The sequence below is a fragment of the Pimephales promelas genome, chromosome 6 (genome assembly GCF_988280905.1).
Source record: "Pimephales promelas chromosome 6, fPimPro1.hap1.1, whole genome shotgun sequence".
NCBI classification, from domain to species: domain Eukaryota; kingdom Metazoa; phylum Chordata; class Actinopteri; order Cypriniformes; family Leuciscidae; genus Pimephales; species Pimephales promelas.
Window position 1 is genome coordinate 14,955,346 of NC_142774.1, and position 19,933 is coordinate 14,975,278.

General features: G+C 35.8%; 2 protein-coding genes across 3 annotated transcripts in view; one reads left to right on the plus strand and one right to left on the minus strand.

The window, feature by feature from the left end:
- Positions 1 to 5,686, minus strand: part of arhgap10 (Rho GTPase activating protein 10) — a 72,040-nt gene extending 66,354 nt beyond the window's left edge. Inside the window, exon 1 of one of the 2 annotated variants that reach the window (XM_089132145.1) lies at positions 4,917 to 5,685. In XM_089132145.1, coding sequence (XP_088988271.1) covers positions 4,917 to 5,070 — 154 coding nt within the window. In that variant the 5' untranslated portion in view covers positions 5,071 to 5,685. Of the gene's footprint in view, positions 1 to 4,916 lie in introns of both variants that reach the window. The other variant, XM_089132146.1, reaches the window with a different exon arrangement.
- Positions 1,220 to 19,785, plus strand: prmt9 (protein arginine methyltransferase 9). Its single transcript, XM_039668925.2, has 13 exons — positions 1,220 to 1,360; positions 6,397 to 6,599; positions 6,762 to 6,910; positions 8,436 to 8,672; positions 8,789 to 8,956; positions 9,661 to 9,763; positions 11,731 to 11,840; positions 12,818 to 13,010; positions 13,814 to 13,997; positions 16,813 to 17,491; positions 17,567 to 17,720; positions 18,723 to 18,845; positions 19,382 to 19,785. Exons 1-13 carry the CDS (start codon positions 1,327 to 1,329, stop codon positions 19,601 to 19,603), a joined length of 2,559 nt encoding a protein of 852 aa, XP_039524859.2. The 5' UTR covers positions 1,220 to 1,326; the 3' UTR covers positions 19,604 to 19,785.
- Positions 19,786 to 19,933: the final 148 nt, after the last annotated feature.

Here is a 19,933-nt window from a genome sequence, read left to right on the forward strand (position 1 = left end):
CACCACCGTGAGAAGCATATCTCCTCCGTTCTCATGTAAATGTCATTAATACAACAAGTGTGAGAGCTACGATCACAAGGTGCGTCAGTGTTTCCATGGCAACCATGTGTCGTATTTATTTTAATGTCATGTACATTGGATTTATTTATTTTTTAAATAATTTGTTGATGGTTATAGCATATTTTGCTAAATGTGTTTTTTTTTTTTTTTTTTTTTACTCTTTCTAGTTTATACAAATTATGACAAAATTAAAATATTTCCTTTATTACAATGTAAAACACCTGTCAATATGGTACTAATTGTACAGTCTTTTACTTAGTGTGCGAAGGTACCAGTGTCCAGCCTCTTGACCAGACAGACAGAAACCCTGAGTTGAAACAACCTTGAAGAGGTTTTTTTTTTTTTCAATGTAGTTTTATTATTTGACAAACATATTTCAAAATGAAAAAGAAATGTACAGCATTTTGTATGAGAAATAATAAAATAGACACTTTTTCATTTATAATTTGTCTTAAATCTTATTTGTTTAAAAAAATCGTGAGAAAATCGTATCGTGAAACCGGTAGCGTGAATCGTATCGCATCGTGAGTGGAGTGAATCGTTACATCCCTAATGCACACACTGCAGACACACATTTATGTTCAAACAGCAATTTTGCATTTTGATATAGCAATCTTTCAAGTGTCAAGTAAGTTTCACAATGTTGCTAAAATAAAACTTGCTGTTCTCTGCAGTATGGCACAGCATTTGCACAACACATGAAGCTAATTTGTTTTCCTTAAAGTAAACTTTCCTCTTCCATGACTTCATATCCACTTTAATTCTAATTTAATTAACTATTATGACGATGGTAGCAGACAATGCATTGAGATTACTGTGAGACTTTTGCCAAACTGAATCCTTGCCAAGAGTTGAGAACATCTCACTGACCAAACGTAAAACGTGACATGCAGAGAGTGACAGGACTAAACTGCATGTGTTTAGCTTTGCTTTAACGCAGTTTTATGCTTCCCGTATCCTGAAATGTGGAAATAAATTTTAATGTTTCAGCAGAGTAAAAACAAATCCTGCAGAAGCTGATGCATGTATCATATTTGTTTCCTATGAACAGTGACGAACAAGGATCACATCGTCCCTGGGGAGAGGGGAGGATAGAGAGGACAGGTCAAGAGGTTGTGTGACAAAGACTGGCTGCTCTGCAGAGGAAACGGACAAAAACAGGAGCGCATCCTCTGAGTCCTTCTCATCCACTACGGGATTCCTGTTCCACGGCAGCTGACAGCCTGGTTGTCACACGTCTCTCTGAATCAAGGATTCCATGGCCGAATGCATCCTCCCAGACTTCCAAAAGGTGGAAAAAGTAGGATTTTTGACAAAATCAAGATTTGGTTTATAGTAAAACTTAACTAGTTGTACACTATGTAGATTCATTTGTGGATTCTAGTCTTATTAAGTGGCATAATTTATGATAATTGATGAACAAATTTAATTCTTAATGTTAGCGACATAACACGTCACACGTACATAGAGTGCATCAAATATGGCAAATTAAAGTTCAACGGTGCTTGCTTGATATGAGAGAACCAATGTGATTTGTTCTCTCATTTCATGAAATCACGTTTCAGATTAAGCAAGAACCAATGAGGTTTGGTGTGCTCACATTAGGCTAGTCAATGTTTATATGTGAATAAAAGACTAAATTAAATAGTTTTATTATCTAAAGTGGTCATGTGTCTTCAGAAGACCGATTGATGCATTAGGCCACCCTTAAAAATATTCTTGTTTGCCGTAACCCGACCGACCCTGTCAATTTAGGGCCGACCCAATTTTTTATTTTTTTTCCCTTTTGGTCCGACCGACTTGCCGGTTGTAACTTGCGTTCAATAATATTAAAATAATATTAATTATATTTTAGTTAGTAGGCTATTGTGGAAGTTTCTTATGTCTACATACAAACGTAGCCAGGCTACGTTCTTTCTTTTAAATAAAAACCCGTGGCGTCATTATGTTTACACTATTGGTTTACGCGTGTCACACTGGCTTGTACGTTCGCTTCGTTTCATTCAGTGTTCCCGCTTGGTAAACCCGGTATTAAACGGGCAACGGGGCTGAATATCAAACATTTCTATATATAATATTAAACAATTTGTCTGTGATGCAATTTTGCTATTCGCAGTCCAGAAGAGAGAGAGCGATCTCTCACCCGGAGCCACAGCGCGGACAACACGACAGCCCTGCTTAATGAGTGACAATGAGGACAGAACGTGTTACACTTAGATCTGGGATATTATACTAATTGTATTTTAGATTTCCGCTTTCAAAGATTATAAAAAGAAGATAGCCTATTTGAGATGAAACAATTACAGACGCGTCTAGCGTAACTTCCTTCCCTTCACAGCGTTGCGCTGTCAGTTCTTCCTAAAGCCCAAACGTACCGTCAGAATCAGCACGACCGGTAGTTGTTGTAAAATGCAGTCTGTACTGTTGCTAAACTGCGGACGCGTTCAATCATTAAAAGAGCTATTAAAAGCACTAAAGTCTGCGCAAGAGACGCGGTTCACAAGGCTGCACTGCAACGAGACAAGAAAAGTAGGCTATAGCCTCATTTTGGGCTTCATGTGCGCAGCTAAACAATCAAATATACATAAAATATAAAATGACCTGCTCTGAGATTCATTTAAACAGTTTATGTCTTAAATGGACGTAAATAGTTGGGAGTAAATGATGGTGCGTCAGTCATCTATTCTATTTGATCCGCTCTCGGTCTTAAAGGGGCAGTAGTCTAATAAACATGTGACTATTGAGCCAGTAATGCGAATCAAACAACAAAAGGCAGAGAAAAATCACTCACAGCTCTTGAATGAATAACTTAAACTTTAATAAGCGTTAATCTATGATAAGCCATGAAGTGTCATTTTACATTTGATTACTAAATTAAATTTATTTTCAGACAGAGCAACACACTTAACTGAAAAGTAGATAATTTAAGACCTTCCTGAAATTAAAGCACTGTGTATATAGGCTAATGTATTGTACCATGTATTTGTACTTGTTTTTGCTTATATCTCATGTATATATATATATATATATATATATATATATATATATATAGGTTATATACACTCACCGGCCACTTTATTAGGTACCCCATGCTAGTAACGGGTTGGACCCCCTTTTGCCTTCAGAACTGCCTCAATTCTTCGTGGCATAGATTCAACAAGGTGCTGGAAGCATTCCTCAGGGAGTTTGGTCCATATTGACATGATGGCATCACACAGTTGCCGCAGATTTGTCGGCTGCACATCCATGATGCGAATCTCCCGTTCCACCACATCCCAAAGATGCTCTATTGGATTGAGATCTGGTGACTGTGGAGGCCATTTGAGTACAGCGAACTCATTGTCATGTTCAAGAAACCAGTCTGAGATGATTCCAGCTTTATGACATGGCGCATTATCCTGCTGAAAGTAGCCATCAGAAGTTGGGTACATTGTGGTCATAAAGGGATGGATTTTGCTCTCCTGTCTAATAAAACGTATAGGCTAATATATTAAAGGGTCTTTGGTATTTCCATATATATGTATTCCATATATATATATATATATATATATATATATATATATATATATATATATGGAATCCAAAAAACATTAATTAGAACAATGCTATATATAGCATTGTTCTAATTAATGTTTTTTGGATATTTTAATCCAAAAATCCACCAATTGAACATGATACCTGCTGAATGGAAGCACTTACAATTACAAAACAGCAGACACAACTGTATGAAAAAAAAAAAAAAAAACATTTGATTGTTATTCTTGTCTTACTCCTGAAGGAAACTCTTGAGTTACCCAAATCAACCTCTTCCAATGGTTGGTTAATCTAAAAATCATGGTATTATATTATTGGTTGTTGGTGGATGTTGGTTCTTATGTTTTAAGACAAATAATTCTAAGCTAACCAAGCCATGATTAGTATGTGGGCAATGGATGATGTGTGGGCTTATGTACCATGAGCCTGCCTTGCAGCCCTGCACATCTTAATTTAGCCATTATCTGGAAGCTGTGACAAAAAATAAACTGTGCATCATGCATAATTGAAAAAATAAAGCGGAATTAACCACACTAATCTTTAAACAAATAATAATAAAACATAAATAAATAAATAAATAATAATAAAAAAAACATTCAGACAAAATTTGCTTCAGCATAACAGTCAAGCACCTAAAAACTTTGCTCCTCCTTTTTCATTTTATACTGATATCTGCAGAGCACATACTCATTTTAAAGATAAGTCTACCCAGACACTGCAGATCTGTAATAATTCAAACAAGTCCAAAAAAGGCCTGAACACCAAAGCGCAATACGCAAGCTTTATATTTAGCCAATTTGTTCAGTCCAGTCCTAAACTCTAGAAAAAATGAGTGCATAAATGGGAAGGGACATAAAATGTTTACAATAGGCCTTTACACGTGGAGGGTCACATGACAGAGGTGATAACAGATGAAGATGCAAAACTGCTTATGTCACTGAAAATTAACCCAGTAATGTGGCCTTTTAACTATGTAAACAGATCAAAAAGCAGACCTTTAGGACACCTGATGATCTGCATATAGTTCATGTAAATCATACCTCAAGAAAACTGGATAAGGTCAGCAAATCTTATGCCACGCAAGCTTATTTTACCAAATAAACCAATTTTACTCTCCAGGCCAGTAAAAGTACTCTAGTCAGCTATCTCGCATAGGTGGAAATAGGAATGGCATGGTGACCTTGACAGGGAAAAAAAAAAAACACTGCCTAAATGATTTTATGTATTACCTATTATATTCAAGCTACATACCAAAGACTGGACCACATGTTGACTGAATGAAGCAATTTCATTTAAAGCAAGTTTTAGAGATAAATACTTACGTTTTGTGGCATTGATGAGATTCTTTCCATCCTTATATAGCTCTTTGATAAATCTTCCGGTTTTGTCCAGCTCTGCTTCATGAGCTTTGATTTTGTCTCTGAAAGCAGGACTGTCCAGGTAACACTCACTGAACTCCAACGGGTGTAAACCCATTTTTACTGGATTCAGCTAGTTTGCGGACTAGCTTGCGTTTAAATCCCGTTAGAAAGCTCACCGGCGAATGAATAAAAACTGGTCAAACGAATAAACAAAATTAAAAATGAACGCAAAGCTGTAACTTAGTAAAAAGGATCAACTAACGCGTCCTCGTATATTTTAGCAAGACCAAGCGCGCGTCGGTCGGGACTTCTCTTGGTAATAAAACTCTTTCCAAGTCACACAAGTAAACTTGTTCCTGGGTAACGTTATATTAAGTAAATTCCAGGATTAAACCCCCGCAAGATAAAATAAAACAGTTATACGCTACACGGATATCTGTTGAAATAAAGGTAATAATGTCCAGTCAGGTTTTTGGTCCGTGAATGACAGTCGAGCTCCTCCCGCCGCGTGGACTCGACTCGGGGCTTTTTTTTTTCACTGCACGTCATCACGCTTGGCTCTCTGGAAAACGGAGATATTTTTGAGAATTTTGGGACGCGGGCAGTGTTATCGTAGAAATTGAAATCTATTCCAGGTCTTTAAATCATTCAGCATAACTTTAAAATTTGGGGTTTCTACAAAAAATAACTATTAATACGATAATACTAATGGGCTGGTCAGAGTCAGTAAATCTTATGTGGAACTCGAAAATAGCGGATGTTGTTTCCGTCCGTCTGGTTGTAGTGAACGGACCTGCAGTACAGGAGCAGATCTTCTGTAGTATTAGCTTTCATCTATAGATAAAGCAATATAAAAATATGTTTTAAGCGCAATTTGGGGGTTTAATTACAGCGATAGGCTGGAGTCGCAGATACATTGATAAATATACAGCCCCGTGATCTCAACTAGCAAGCCTGAAGAAGGTAAATAAATCAGCCTTACCTTTTCAATCCAAATTTTGAACGTTACAAATAATGCTGTAAAAATGTCAAATTAATTCTTGAAATCTTCATTTTAAATTGCAATAATTCTGGTTGCTTATTTATTTGGGAGAATATTAAATTCAATGTTGTTACTCAGATTTATTTACTTATTTACTTCTGTTGTTACTCTGATCTTTTCTGTTGTAATCACATCACATTTGCTACATCTACTGAATGAACAGATTTGTCTGATTGATTCAATATGAATAATTAATACATCTTAATAATTAGTAATGTTGATTATATTACATTGTCATTTCATGAGTAAATATATATTCTGAAACACATGTGTTACATTTTACTGTAAAGCATTTGTATATTTATATTTGACAATAGTTGAATTCCCCAGCCAAAAAAAACTTAGGAAAAATTAAACTTTAGCAAGTGATGTATACTTAGCTCTGTCTGTCATTCACAGAAAATATGCCTAATGCCACTACAAGACCAAAGAGGACGAGGCGTCATAGACGAACTCAGAGAGAAGATGCTGCAAGAAATGAGCTGGTGTCTAGATCATTAGAAAGTGCTCAGCAGTGTCTGTTCAGTCAGGACTATGGCACTGCCTTTGTTCACTATCTTTTGGCTCTAAACATTGCCCCAGCTCTAAGAGACTTTGCAAATGTAAGCTTGATTTATGTATTTATAATTATTATTATTCCATGTTGTCATGTCTGATTACTGCAGCAATGTATGGTGGAATGATAAGGTCATTCAGGCTTCAGAACCTATTTTGCCAAATCTGTTTATTTTTTATTATTATTATTATTATTTTTATTTTTTTAGGAGTCCTTCAGATTCACTCTGTTTAAATGGGCTGATGAGCTGGACTCTCTTGGACGCATCCAGGACCTCTTTGATTGCTATGAACAAGCGATGGAATTGTTTCCAGTGGATGAGGTTATAGTGAACAGTATGGGAGAGCATCTCTTCAGGTTATTTATTTATTTAGTGGTCTTTAGAACTTAGAAAAGATACATTTATCTCATCAAGATTATGTAATCATGTCTTATTTATACATGTATAATGCATACATGTAATGCATACATTACCACTCTAAAAAACAGGGTTGGTAATATATTTGAACACTTGACAGGAAATTATGTGTAATGACTAGTAATTAACCCTGAAACCAAACCCTAACTGTATAGTACATGTAGTTAATTAATATTACTCAGTACTTGAGTAAGTACAATGCGACTATACCACCTTAAAATAAATTGTAATTGTATTCTAATATGCTGATTCTGTGCTCTAGAAATATTATTACTATTATTATTATTATAATAAATGTTGAAAACAGTTGTTACGCCAAATGTTTTTGGTATCCGAGTCCGAGATACCTTTTTTTATTCTTTTAAATTTTGCAATTTGCAAAAGAAAATGCAATTTTTTTATTTATAGAAATTTAATTTAGTTTATAGAAATACAAACTTGGTTAATTTATTTGGAATCTACACACACACACACACACACACACAGAACAGAAACATCCTGAAAGTATACAGTTTTTTACAATTGCTAACACACAATTTTGAAAACTAGTCTGGTTTTATCAAAATACTTAACACAATTCACAAAACCACACACCCAAACTGCAAAATACCTCATATATCCTGCAAAATGAAGCACTGCAACCAAAACTATACATAGCATTATCAAAATCAAACTTTTGCATGAACTGGCACACACTTCATTCATATTACCAGATTTTTGCCTAAACAACTACACACTGTTGGGCATAATGAAAAACACTTGTGAAACAAATGAAACACAAATGAAAAACATATCTTTAGTATGCTTTGCCATAATACTAAAATATGTATCAGATTGTTCACATGCACAGAAATATTTGCAGACACACGCATGCTGTTAAAACTTCATTTTACAGTAATGTATTTTTTCACTACAGTAAACAAGTCAGTGCAACGTATGCACAGCAGAAATATTTGCATGGGACTGAAAAAAAAATTACTTACAAAAAAACAGTAAACTGAAAAAGAAACTTCCAGAAAATATATTACAGTAAAAAAAAGTGGCAAGACATTTTTTTATATATATATATATATATTCTTATAATTTTTATAGTGCTTACATCCTGATTGAAGTGTTAACAATTAACCATTGAGGTGTTTGGCCAGATGGCACATGTAATTGGCCAATTAGCTCATGACGTGTCATTTTGAATGGTAGTGTTTTGAAATGGCAAACATGTGACTATGTCAGATTGTTGTGTCTTATGCAGAGAACTGTGCTCAGTGCATTTAAAAAAAGTGGCATTTTGAAATGCAAAATGTGTAAACTAAAGCAGAAAATGTGTTTAGACTTTTGGAAACTTGAGAAGAAGTTTTGCTCTCTGTGTGTCCATTTAAAGAATTGTGCTGTGCATGTCATTTTAGTGTGTTAACAATTGGAAAAAACTGTAATAGTCAGTTGTTGGATTGGTTTCTCTTGTTTCAGAATGGGATTTCGGGATGAGGCTGCTGGGCATTTTTTCAAAGCCCTTAAACTCAGACCAGACTTTCCAGAGGCGAAGGAGAACTTTTACCGTGTTGCAAACTGGTTGGTGGAACGTTGGCACTTCTTAATGCTCAATGACCATGGACGGAACCACAAGTACCAGTTGGCTATTAAGAAAGCTGTTGAGGGAGGATGCAGCTCCGTTTTGGACATCGGAACTGGCACCGGCATCCTTGGGTAAGATTTTTCAGAAACTATTACATAACATTGTTATTTAAAAAAAACAAACAACATCTGCTACAACTGATGTACAATGGTGAGAGTGGTTTGACGCTGTCCGTTTGGAATGTTAGAATGTGTGCAAAGATGGCAGGCGCTGCCGAGGTCTTTGCCTGTGAGCTGTCAAAGACAATGTATGAGCTGGCATGCGAGGTGCTCTCAGCCAATGGGATGGCAGATAGCATCAAGATTGTTCACATGAAGTCGCTGGACATGGAAATTCCAAAAGACATTCCAAATAGGTAAAGAATCTCTTTATACAGATAACCGGATCCATATTGACATGGTTTTAAACTGGAAAAAATAACAATCTGTGTTTTTTGCAAACATAAATCACACCAATCAGATTTTTAAACGTTTTTAAAGAGAAGCCTCTTATGCTCATTAAGGCTACATTTATTTGATCAAAAATATAGTAAAATAGTAATATTGTGAAAATTTTAAAATAACTGTTTTCTGTTTTAATGAATTTTAAAATGTAATCTATTTCTGTTGTGGCAAAGTTGAATTTTCAGCATCATTGCTTCAGTCTTCAGTGTCACATAACCCTTCAGAAATCATACCTAAATGTTGATTTGCTCAGTTTCAATGTTGAAAATATTTTTGATTATATTTTTTGGAAACTGTGCTACATTTTATTTTTCAAGATTGTTTGATGAAAATAACATTTTTACAGTTTAATGTGAAAAAACAAAACAAAAAAAAATCATACTGACCAAATCTTTTTCAAAACTACTAAATTGTAAATTAAATACTAAAAATGGAATGTATTATGTGTAAAATATTGCTTTGACGAAAATCAAATACTGACTGACTTATTTGAATTTAAGGTAAAAAAAAAAAATCTGTCTGCAGAGTGCTTTTTTTCAATGATATAAACAGTTCACTTTGGTACCCATTGAATATAACAAGAGTATGTTGACCTGTATTATATTCCTTTCATTAGAGTGTCTCTGGTTGTAACAGAGACAGTAGATGCAGGGCTCTTTGGTGAGGGCATCATTGAGAGTCTGATCCATGCCTGGAAGCACCTACTGTTACCTCCACCTGTAAGTCACTTTCTCAGTGATTTCACTTTATGCATATGCAGTATTGATTGTGCTGATCAGCAAACCTACAGTGGGGTCACATGTTACCTCAAACTAAACTCTGATTATAGCGTAATCCTTTTTATACAAATGACTTTATCCTGTCTGATCCAATGTTTATCCGGCCGTGGTCAGTGACTAAGAGATTTTTGTCTCTCTCTCTCTTAATTGCAATCTTGGCAAAAAGAAAATCATTTTTTGCTGTCCTAGAACTAGATTATTTCTTCTAAATCCTTACTTTAAATATGTTAATCTTTTTCAGTATCATTATCAGAGATTTTGCCAACAGGGACACCTAGTGACTACCCGAGACACATACATTTGTTTTAATATATGTGTGAATCTGTTTTAAAATCAATATGGTACTATAACAGAGCTCAACAATACGGATTTTTATTTATTTATTTATTTTATTTTATTTTTTTATGAGCTCTTCCACTGATCCAAAAATGTATTGTGGAAGCATCTTTAAATTCTGACTTTTTTCTCAGAATCTCGAGAAATAAAGTCCAAATTGCAAGATATTAACTTGCAATTCTGACCTTTTCCCCCTGCACAATTCTTTTCTCAGTTTTGAGAAAAAAAATACTGACCCTGAGAATTAAGTGCTTTGTTCTGGAAAAAAAGTCAAATTCGCAAGTTTATATAATGGAATTCTTAGAAAATTCTCAGAATCGTGAAATGTGAAAACAATTGCGAGATAAAAAAAAAAAAATCTGAATGGTGAGAGAAATAGTCGCAATTTGCTTTTTTCCGTGGCGGAAAGCTTCCATAATTGGTACATATTGTTGATATTACATTTTGTTTCAAATATAAATATGGTCACACTTTAGTTCACGGTTACACTAGGACTTTTGGCCCTAATTACTGCTTATTAATAGTTAGTAAGGTACCGTGGTTGTTAAAGAGTTAGATCACCCAAAAAGGAAAATTATGTCATTAATGACTCACCCTCCTCTATTGAAAATGTATGTACGTTATACTGTCCTTGTCCAGAAAGGAAATAAAGACATCATCAAAGTAGTCCATGTGACATCAGTGGGTTAGTTAGAATGATTTGAAGCATCGAAAATATAATTTTGGTCTAAAAATACCTAAAACTTCAACTTTATTCAGCATTGTATTGTCTTTCGGTTCTGTTGTCAATCCGTGTTCAGTGACGCTGCTGACATGTTACAGTATCTGGTGCGCTCGAGCTTCGTTTACAGTCTGAGGGAGACGCACGCTGTAAACAAAAAAATCTTCGCAAACATGTCTAAGGATTGACACAGGGACTTGCATTTGTTTGCCCAGCCATATTTATTTGACCCTGAATACACGAACGCACCGGATTACACGTCATCAGTGTCACTGAACGCGGATTGACAACAGAACCGGAAGACAATACAATGCTGAATAAAGTCGTAGTTTTTGTTATTTTCGGACCAAAATGTATTTTCGATGCTTCAAGTCATTCTAACTAACCCACTGATGTCACATGGACTACTTTGATGATGTCTTTATTTCCTTTCTGGACAAGGACTGTATACCGTACATACATTTTCAATGGAGGGACAGAAAGCTCTCGGACTAAATCTAAAATATCTTAAACTGTGTTCTGAAGATGAACGGTGGTCTTATGGGTTTGGAACAACATGAGGGTGAGTCATTAATGACATAATTCCCATTTTTGGGTAAAATAACCCTTTAAGTTTAGGTATTGGGTAGGATTAAGGGATGCAGAATATGGTCAAGCTGAATCAGGCATTATAATAAGTGCTTGATAAGTACTAATAAACAGCCAATATTCTAGTAATATGTATGCTAATAAGCAACTAGTTCATAGTAAGAATTGGACCCTAATTTCATACACTTTGGATTTAAAAGAAAAACATTAGTGATTCATCATTTTCAACTCATTCCAACTAATTATTAAATCATCTCAACAGAACTTTCGAGAACCCCTGTCCAGTCCCTCACAAACGGGCCGGGTAATACCTGCCGGCGCAACTGTGTTTGGAGTCGCTGTGCAGTGCCATGAGATCCGGAGACACCACAGGTAACCACAATAACTAGCACAAAAAATGCTAATCCTTCTCTGTGAACGGAGGTTATCACCAAATATTAACACGTAATGTTAATCTTCCCTAAGTTTAGAGGATACCTTCTCTAGCAGCGTAGAGGCACTATTCTCTGACTTATTCAGAGGATATCTTACAACTTCCCTGACTTATTCAGAGGATCCCAAAATATTAACATTTAATGTCAATCTTCCCTGCCTGACAACAGAGGATATCTATCATCTTTAAAAGACAACTTTTAAAGGATAACTTTAGTTAGTCAAACTTTGAATAGAGTGAAAACTCACCGAATCGTTCCTTGTATGACAAGATTCAGTCTGGAACTCAGTCAAAAAAAGTTCATTTTGTTCTTGTTCTGGAACTCAGTCCGCTTTTTTGATCTTGTTCTGGAACTCGGGTAAGATTTCTCTGTTGAAATCTTTTGTTGCAGTTCTTGATTCAGGTAAGATTTCTCTATCCGGGTCACGGCACCATCTGTAGTGAAGTTTTATTCTTCCACGCAACAGACCAGGAGACTCTTGAGGTATCTTTCACGCAGAAGTTATGTATTGCGTCGCTGTAGTCATCTCAAGGATAGTCTGATTTAAAAGAACCTTACATTCTGATTTATACATTTCAAAGAGGGTGGGATTACATGAAGCTGGAGACACTGAGACAAAGCAAATGTAAATGCATGTGACCCTGGAGCTCCAAGGCAAATGGAAACCCAGCAGGTGTTCAAACTTCAAATAGGCATTTTCACACGGTAAGACGAGAAATAGGAAAGGCCTAGCTTTCCCGTGTGGTCGCACGGGGAATTCCTACTGTTTTCAGACTTTCTCCATTTTAAAACATTAAATTAAATATATTATTAAAATTTGTAATATCACAAATCTTAAAAAGAATTCAATGGATATTCAGTGACTGAATTACCAAAAGCATTGCACATCTTAACCATGCACTCAACCCTCTACAGGCTGTGTGTGTCTTCATTGGGAGGCTTGGATCTGTCCGTTTTAGGACAGATCTATAGTCCTGTTAGCTGTTTTGCTGATACTGAGGACAGCACAGAGCCCTATACCACTGAAAGACTGAGCCGTCTGCGTGGAGGATACATTCAGCTCACACAGCCTTTCACAGCTTTGGACATAGACTTCAATAATGTGCAGGTATTGAACTCAGTCAACATATAGAGCCATGCATTTAGCAGCAGGGTGTTGAAGAAGACAAAAATATGTTAATAAAACAAATCTCAAACAGGTTACAATGTTGTTGGAAGAAATTAATACTTTTATTCAGCAAGAATGCATTAAAGTGATCAAAAGTGACAGTAAAAACACTTACAATGTTATAAAAGAATTAAAATAAATCAAAATAAATGCTAATATATATATATATATAATTTAACTTTATATTCACTAAAGAAACATGGAAGTGGTCTCCCACACACACACACACACACACACACATACTATATATATATATATGTGTGTGTGTGTGTGTGTGTGTATATATATATATATATATATATATATATATATATATATGTATGTATTTATACACATATATATATACTATATGCCGATTTGCTATATATATATATATATATATAGCAAATTGGCATATTAGAATGATTTTGAAGGATCATGTGACACTGGAGTAATAATACTGAAAATTCAGCTTTACCATCACATTACAATATAAAAACACATTACATTACAGTACAGAATACATTACACTTAAAAACATATTCACATAGAATACAATTATTTTAAATTGTGCTCTTTTAACTGTTATTACTGTATTTCCGATCAAATAAATGCAGCCTGGGTGAGCATAAGAGACTTATTTAAAAACATTTAACATTTAAAAAATCTTACCTGTAGTGTAAAATGGTATAGAAACGACACTACTGAAATACCTAAAGTGAAATGAGCATAGTAAGAGGTCCTGAGCATTCTCTGTGTTGCAGGAGCTGGAGGGTCTTTGCTCCAGGGAGCTGATGCAGATACGGCTGTGTGTGACTCGGGTGGGCATTCTTGATGCTCTGGCAGTATGGTTTCAGCTACACCTGGACCAGGACAACCACCTGTCCACTGGCCCACAGGAAGACACGTGCTGGGAGCAGGCCATCTATCCAGTGCAGACTCCATTCAGTAAGAACTGCTGCTTATCAATTGAAAAATATTGAGAATATAGTAAAGACTGACTCTAGAGCAGGGAGTTTGAAGCCTTTTTATAATGAATATTGTTCGGTTTTCCATGAATTTCCCCACCGAACGGGGCGTCAGGAGAGAACACGTTTCATAACTCAATTGTGGTTTTGTTTACTTGGATTTTTTATTTCCACATTTAGTTGATTAGTCCACAAACAAAGAGGTTATAAACCTATAGACATAAAAAGACAGTGTAAATAACAATATTAATAACCACTTACATATGATACTATAAATTCTGAATTAATAAATATTAATTCTAATAAATATCTCGTAATATATTAATCAACATTCTCAATATTATAGTATAATTTAGTATTCACCCTAAATGACTATAACATAAACATTAAGCACAAAGATGCAACAGCTTCACACAATACATCAATATTAAATTAAACCAATCGCTCTAAATCAAAGAAATATTCTCAGTGCGTTGGCCCGACGTGAATCTAGTGAGTGTAGTTTATGTAGTGGCTCTTCCGTATAGTAACTCATTATCAACGCAAGACGACAAACTACATTTCCCATCCGGCATCGCAAACCAGGAAGTGACTCATATGAAGTGAAACGCTCCAAATCCAAACATTTCCTTAAGTTTTATCGCGAATACTATCAATACGACAACATTAAAAATTGATTGCAAACGAGGTTCTCAGTGTTCCCACAGTAACATTTAATAACATTTATCTACACACAAATCGCGCGCATATGCCGCGGTCGTCAGTTACACAAACAAGCAGGCAAACTTTCCCCGCATCTCAATAAGCGTTTCATTATTAAACAGCAGCTTACCGGTGGCGCGTCTCTCCCGACAAGACAATCATGCAAACAAACTTGATTCTGCGTACATCTCAAGCTCACAATAACACACCGTTTTTTAAGATCTCACTGATAAGCGTTTCAATACTTAACTTGTCCCTCCTTCAATCAGGAACATGCACCTCCCACCTATTAACCTCCGTTCTCTACCAAACACCCGTGCAGGAGTGAGCGCAACAAATATACAGAAATCTATACTTTTAATGGTTAACTTGAACTTTGAATAACATTTAGCTCTTAAAATGCCTGGCATCCTAAAATGGAATTATATTAATTTTAGTTATAATTATTTTAATTATTTATTTTAATCTAGGCTATTTCTGGGACCTTCGCATATTGTTGTGGACAATGGGCTGCCTTGGAGTGAAAAAGGTTGAGAACCACTGCTCTAAGCCGCTTTAATGCGTTTCTTAATGCATTAATAACACAACCCTTTTCCTACAAGAAAAGGAAGTAGTCTCACTAATTGCACATTAGCAGCAATTTACCCTTCAATATAGAGTAGACCGTTTAGGTTATTTTGATCTTATTTTTTTAGATTTCATAAGCTAATTTTTCAAAACAACTGCCCATTTAGACAGAAAACCTGACCATTTGGCCAACTATGCACTTGTACACAATTTATTGGTGTTTTTTTTTTTTTTGTTTGTTTGTTTTTTAAATAGGTAATGCCACAATAGCAGACTTGGCATTAGACTTGATGTTTTTTTTTTCTTCTGTAAGAAACTTCAAACTGACTATTTCATCCAGCACAATTTTTTTGTGTGTTCAAAATGCATCACAAAAGGTTGAAACTAATGCGTAGCTGTTAACTTGTGTATCATATTTGTATTAGATTGAGGCCTGGTTTCTCAAACAGGGTTTACAGTAGATTAAGCCAGGATAGCAACGTTAGCTAGGTAAGAGTGTAAAACATACTTAGTTCAATTAGGACATTTAAGTAGGCTTTATAAACATGCCTAAGGAAAAGAAAAGCATCATCTTGAGAGAAAACAGTGACACTGACATATTTTAAGATATATAAGTGCAAGTTGCTTACAGTTCAAACATCTGTTTTAGTCTGGAACTAGCTTAACACCTATCTTTGAAACCAGTGTTCAGTCATATTTAGTGAAGAAGATTAAAGGTTTGTCTAAAACCAGTTCTAATGTCAATAGATTCTTTAAATAATAATAGGTGTGTTCGACTTGAAGTGGCGCTGCACAGACCAATCGGTGTGTCTTGAAAGTACCACGAGAGCGGTTAGAGGGCAGACGGCTCTGCATGCTTTCGAATCGCTCTCACTGTACTTTAATTATATACATAGATTGGTCTATGCAGCGTAAGTCAAACACACCTAATGAATGGACTTTAAAGGAGCTGGATGCAAGATTGTAGCCAAAACTGGTTCTGCAATCACTTTCAAATTAGGGTGAATTATAATTATTTATTTTGGACTTTGTAACAAAGTATTTCGGATTCATTTAGAGTTTTTTGGGGGTTTCGCAACGTTAGAATTTTTTTATCCGATTCCGTCACGTTTGTATCTGCAGCTGTGGTAAGTAGAGAAGAGCTGGCAACCCGAATGCCACAACACTACTGAGTCCGTGATTGGTACGTAGATCGGTGGAGGGTGACGCATCAGAACAAAACACAACTTGACAACATCAACATCAGTCAAGGGCTGCGACTTCACTTTTTAAATGACAATATTCTGGCCGGACTACTGTTGTCAGTGATATAAGTATTTGAAATGAACATGATTTCTTAATGTCTAGTGACATATCAGGGAAAATGTATGATTAATTGAAATAAATGTCTTGCATACAGCTCCTTTAATTCATGTTGTCCCTTATTATGAGTATTGCAAATTGTAATACTCTTGAGTTTGCCATGAATATAGCATTCGATAGTGGTATGGCGTTAAATAAATAAATCAATTCATGTCATCCCTCAGACACTGTGAAATGTGGTGATGAAATACTGGTGGAGGTTTCCTGTAAGGACTCTTATCTGAGGCTGTGCTGCATTGCTATCGTAAGAGACGGACACACATTTAAAATGGACAATGCAACCAAAGGACCTTCCAAAACCCTCAATGCAAACCCTGAGTCAGAGCTGTGCAGTGCTCTGGCTGGCCTTCAAACCACCCAGGAGAAACCTGATCGCGCTTTTATGCTGGAGTCCTCAGAGATCGCCCTCCTCAATAACACGGCGTATCATAACAGCTTCCAGAAGGCCATGAGCAAACTTTTGGTTTCTCTAAAGTCGACTAGGAGCTCACAGGAGTCAGACCCAATCTATGTGCTTGATGTCTCTGAGGGCTTTTCTGTGCTCTCCTTGATGGCAGCCCAGTTAGACTCCGATTCAAGTGAAGATAAACAAAACAGCTCTAGATTGGTTCAAGCCTACAGCTCAGTTGAGAAGGAACATCACCAGACTATGCTGAGACTGCTGGCCAAAGAAAATGGTGTGCTTGAAAGTGCACTAGAGTTCTGGTTGAGTCACGTAGAGGACGATTCTGCAGTTCTTCAGCGGCCATCCATCGAGAAGCTCTGGAGCGTCATCATACTAGACTGCATAGAGACTTGCGGCCTTATTAGACAGAAACTGTTGGAGAAAGCAACGTTAGCTAGGTAAGAGTGTAAAACACACTAATGGTTAGTTATTTTCTTTAGGTTGGCTTACAGTTCTTCTTGTAAACATTTCAGGTGCTTGTTGGAGGACGGTGGACAGATTTTTCCAGAGCGCATTGTGATCCATGGTATGCTTGTTGAGTCAGACACGCTGCTTCTGGAAAGCGCTGTTCAGGGAAGAGAGCCGACTCTTGGGTTCAACATCGCTCCATTCATCAATCAATTCACAGTATGTTCTTTAATAGCTCTGTGAATACTGTGCTCACTATTCATATCTTGTTTTTGTGTATGAGGTCCTGTATTTGCTCTGAAATGTTCTTTGGCATTTTAACATTCAATGTAATGCAGACTTTGCTTGTTCGCTCTGCAACTAAATCTGATTTAGTATACAAATCTAATTTACAAGCCAAGTATATATACTTGGCTTGTAAATTAGATTTGTATAAAGTATATACACATATCAGTTTCCATAGTAATTTGTAAATGCTTTATTTAAAACTTAAAGGAGAGGGTAAAAATGGAAATGTTGGCTTTGTTCATCTCCATCATAACATCTTGTCAAGTGCATGACATTAGCATCAGTCATTGATTATTAATCATAATATTTTATTAATTATTTCAAATTCAGTTTTGCCACCACAGGACTGCATTACATTTTAAAATATATTCAAATATTATCGTTATTTTAAACTCTACAGATATTTCACAATTGTTGTTTACGATTATTTTTCACAATTATATTAATTTGTTTTAGTGTCAAATAAATGCAGCCTTGGTAAGCATAAGGGACTTCTTTCAAAAATGCCATCAGGCCATGACCGTCCCCAATTGTGTAATGTTTGCATTCAGTTTGCTCGACTTTGACCTGCAATCTCAAGGGCACATTCTAGTGCAGATGCCTTTTTTTTTTTTTTTAATTGAATCTCAGTGTACATGTCAAATTTGCCACTTTTGGCACCAAAATTTCCAGAAACAACCTTGTTTTGTGGTTTATTGTAAAGCTTCCTTAACAGAAACAACATGCTGATGATGTCATACAATTAGTGAGATATGAAAGATTATTAGCTTATCAAAGATCTCATTTTCCATTTCATGCCCTATTGTATTAAAGCTGTGTATGGAATGGGGTGTTCTGATAAGTCAGCATTGAGAGAAATACAATAACGTACATGATTTGCGGTTTTCTGTAAATTTGATAAAATATCTCTGTAATGTGTGTTTTCTCCCTCAGGTACCTGTTCATATGTTTTTGGACCTGTCCACCCTTGAATGTACACATCTTAGTGAACCAATAGAACTCTTCGCACTAGACCTCATGAACAACACTGCCAATTACACCGACAAAGAAGTCAAAGTGAGTTTTTGGTTCTGGTTCTTTTGGGTTCCCTCTATTAGTGTTGTTAGTTAGAAATATTATGTAACTGAAATATTTTATTAATTGAAATAAAAATATGAAATATTGGGTGTAGTAAAACTACTAAAACTTTAAACTAAAATGAAAACTGGAAAAAAAATAGTTCAGTATATTTATAAATTAATTTGCATTTCTCATCATTCTGATTAATGGATAAAGATCTTTAAATGAAGTATTTTTACTTTTTATTCTCGAAGATAAAAATATCTTAGAGAATATTAATAAATTATAACATTTCCTAAGTCATTTAAAAAAAAAATTAAATGAATTTAAATGACTTTTCCAAGTCTAGAAAAAGTTGGGGGACCAAGCGAACCTTCAGAGGAAACAAACAGTTGTTGAGGGGGTGAATTAAAACTAGAAATATATTGATACTTGGTTGTTTTAGCTGTTTATCTAATTCTAAGTAATTTTGCGTCCCCCTAGGCCCCACAACATCCTATTAAGGTGCTTTTTTATTCTTTTGCATTGGTTAGGTGCAGGTCAGCACCTCAGGCAAGGTGACTGCCATTCCCTTCTGGTACCAGATCCATCTGGACTCTGAGCAGAGCGTCAGCACCTACAGTGAGGACTCTCATTGGAAGCAGGCGGCGGTGGTCCTCCAGCAACCCCTGGCGGTCAGCAGAGGAGAGTGGGTCCGCCTCAGCATCCGGCTCCACAAAAGCAGCATATCCATTACAGCTGTTAAACAGGAATAGGGGGGGCAGATGATGTCACCAGGCAGGCAGAGCCTGTGAGGCGATCTCATGATGGGAGGGATTCTGTACCGATATATAGTTTAACATACTCCTAAAGAGCAATTATTTAATTGCTGTATTGTAAACAAAGTTATTGTTTTTAGCAACAGAGCACATTTTACATTAAAATAATTTCACCATGATTGTTTGGCTTGATGATTCTTGTAGGTATGTTTAAAAAGAAAGTTCACCCCAAAATGAAAATTATTTGAAATTATTTACTTACCCTTGTTGTTCCAAACCCTCAAAAAATATATTTTCGAGAAATGTTTCAGCGTGTTTTTTTTTTGT

Bases quoted from the DNA above. Each gene is read 5' to 3' on its own strand.
- prmt9 (XM_039668925.2), top strand. From the start codon at position 1,327: ATGCATCCTCCCAGACTTCCAAAAGGTGGAAAAA. The intron at 8,673-8,788 runs GTAAGATTTTTC...TTGGAATGTTAG, and splicing joins ACTGGCACCGGCATCCTTGG to AATGTGTGCAAAGATGGCAG. The intron at 18,846-19,381 runs GTGAGTTTTTGG...TGCATTGGTTAG, and splicing joins ACACCGACAAAGAAGTCAAA to GTGCAGGTCAGCACCTCAGG.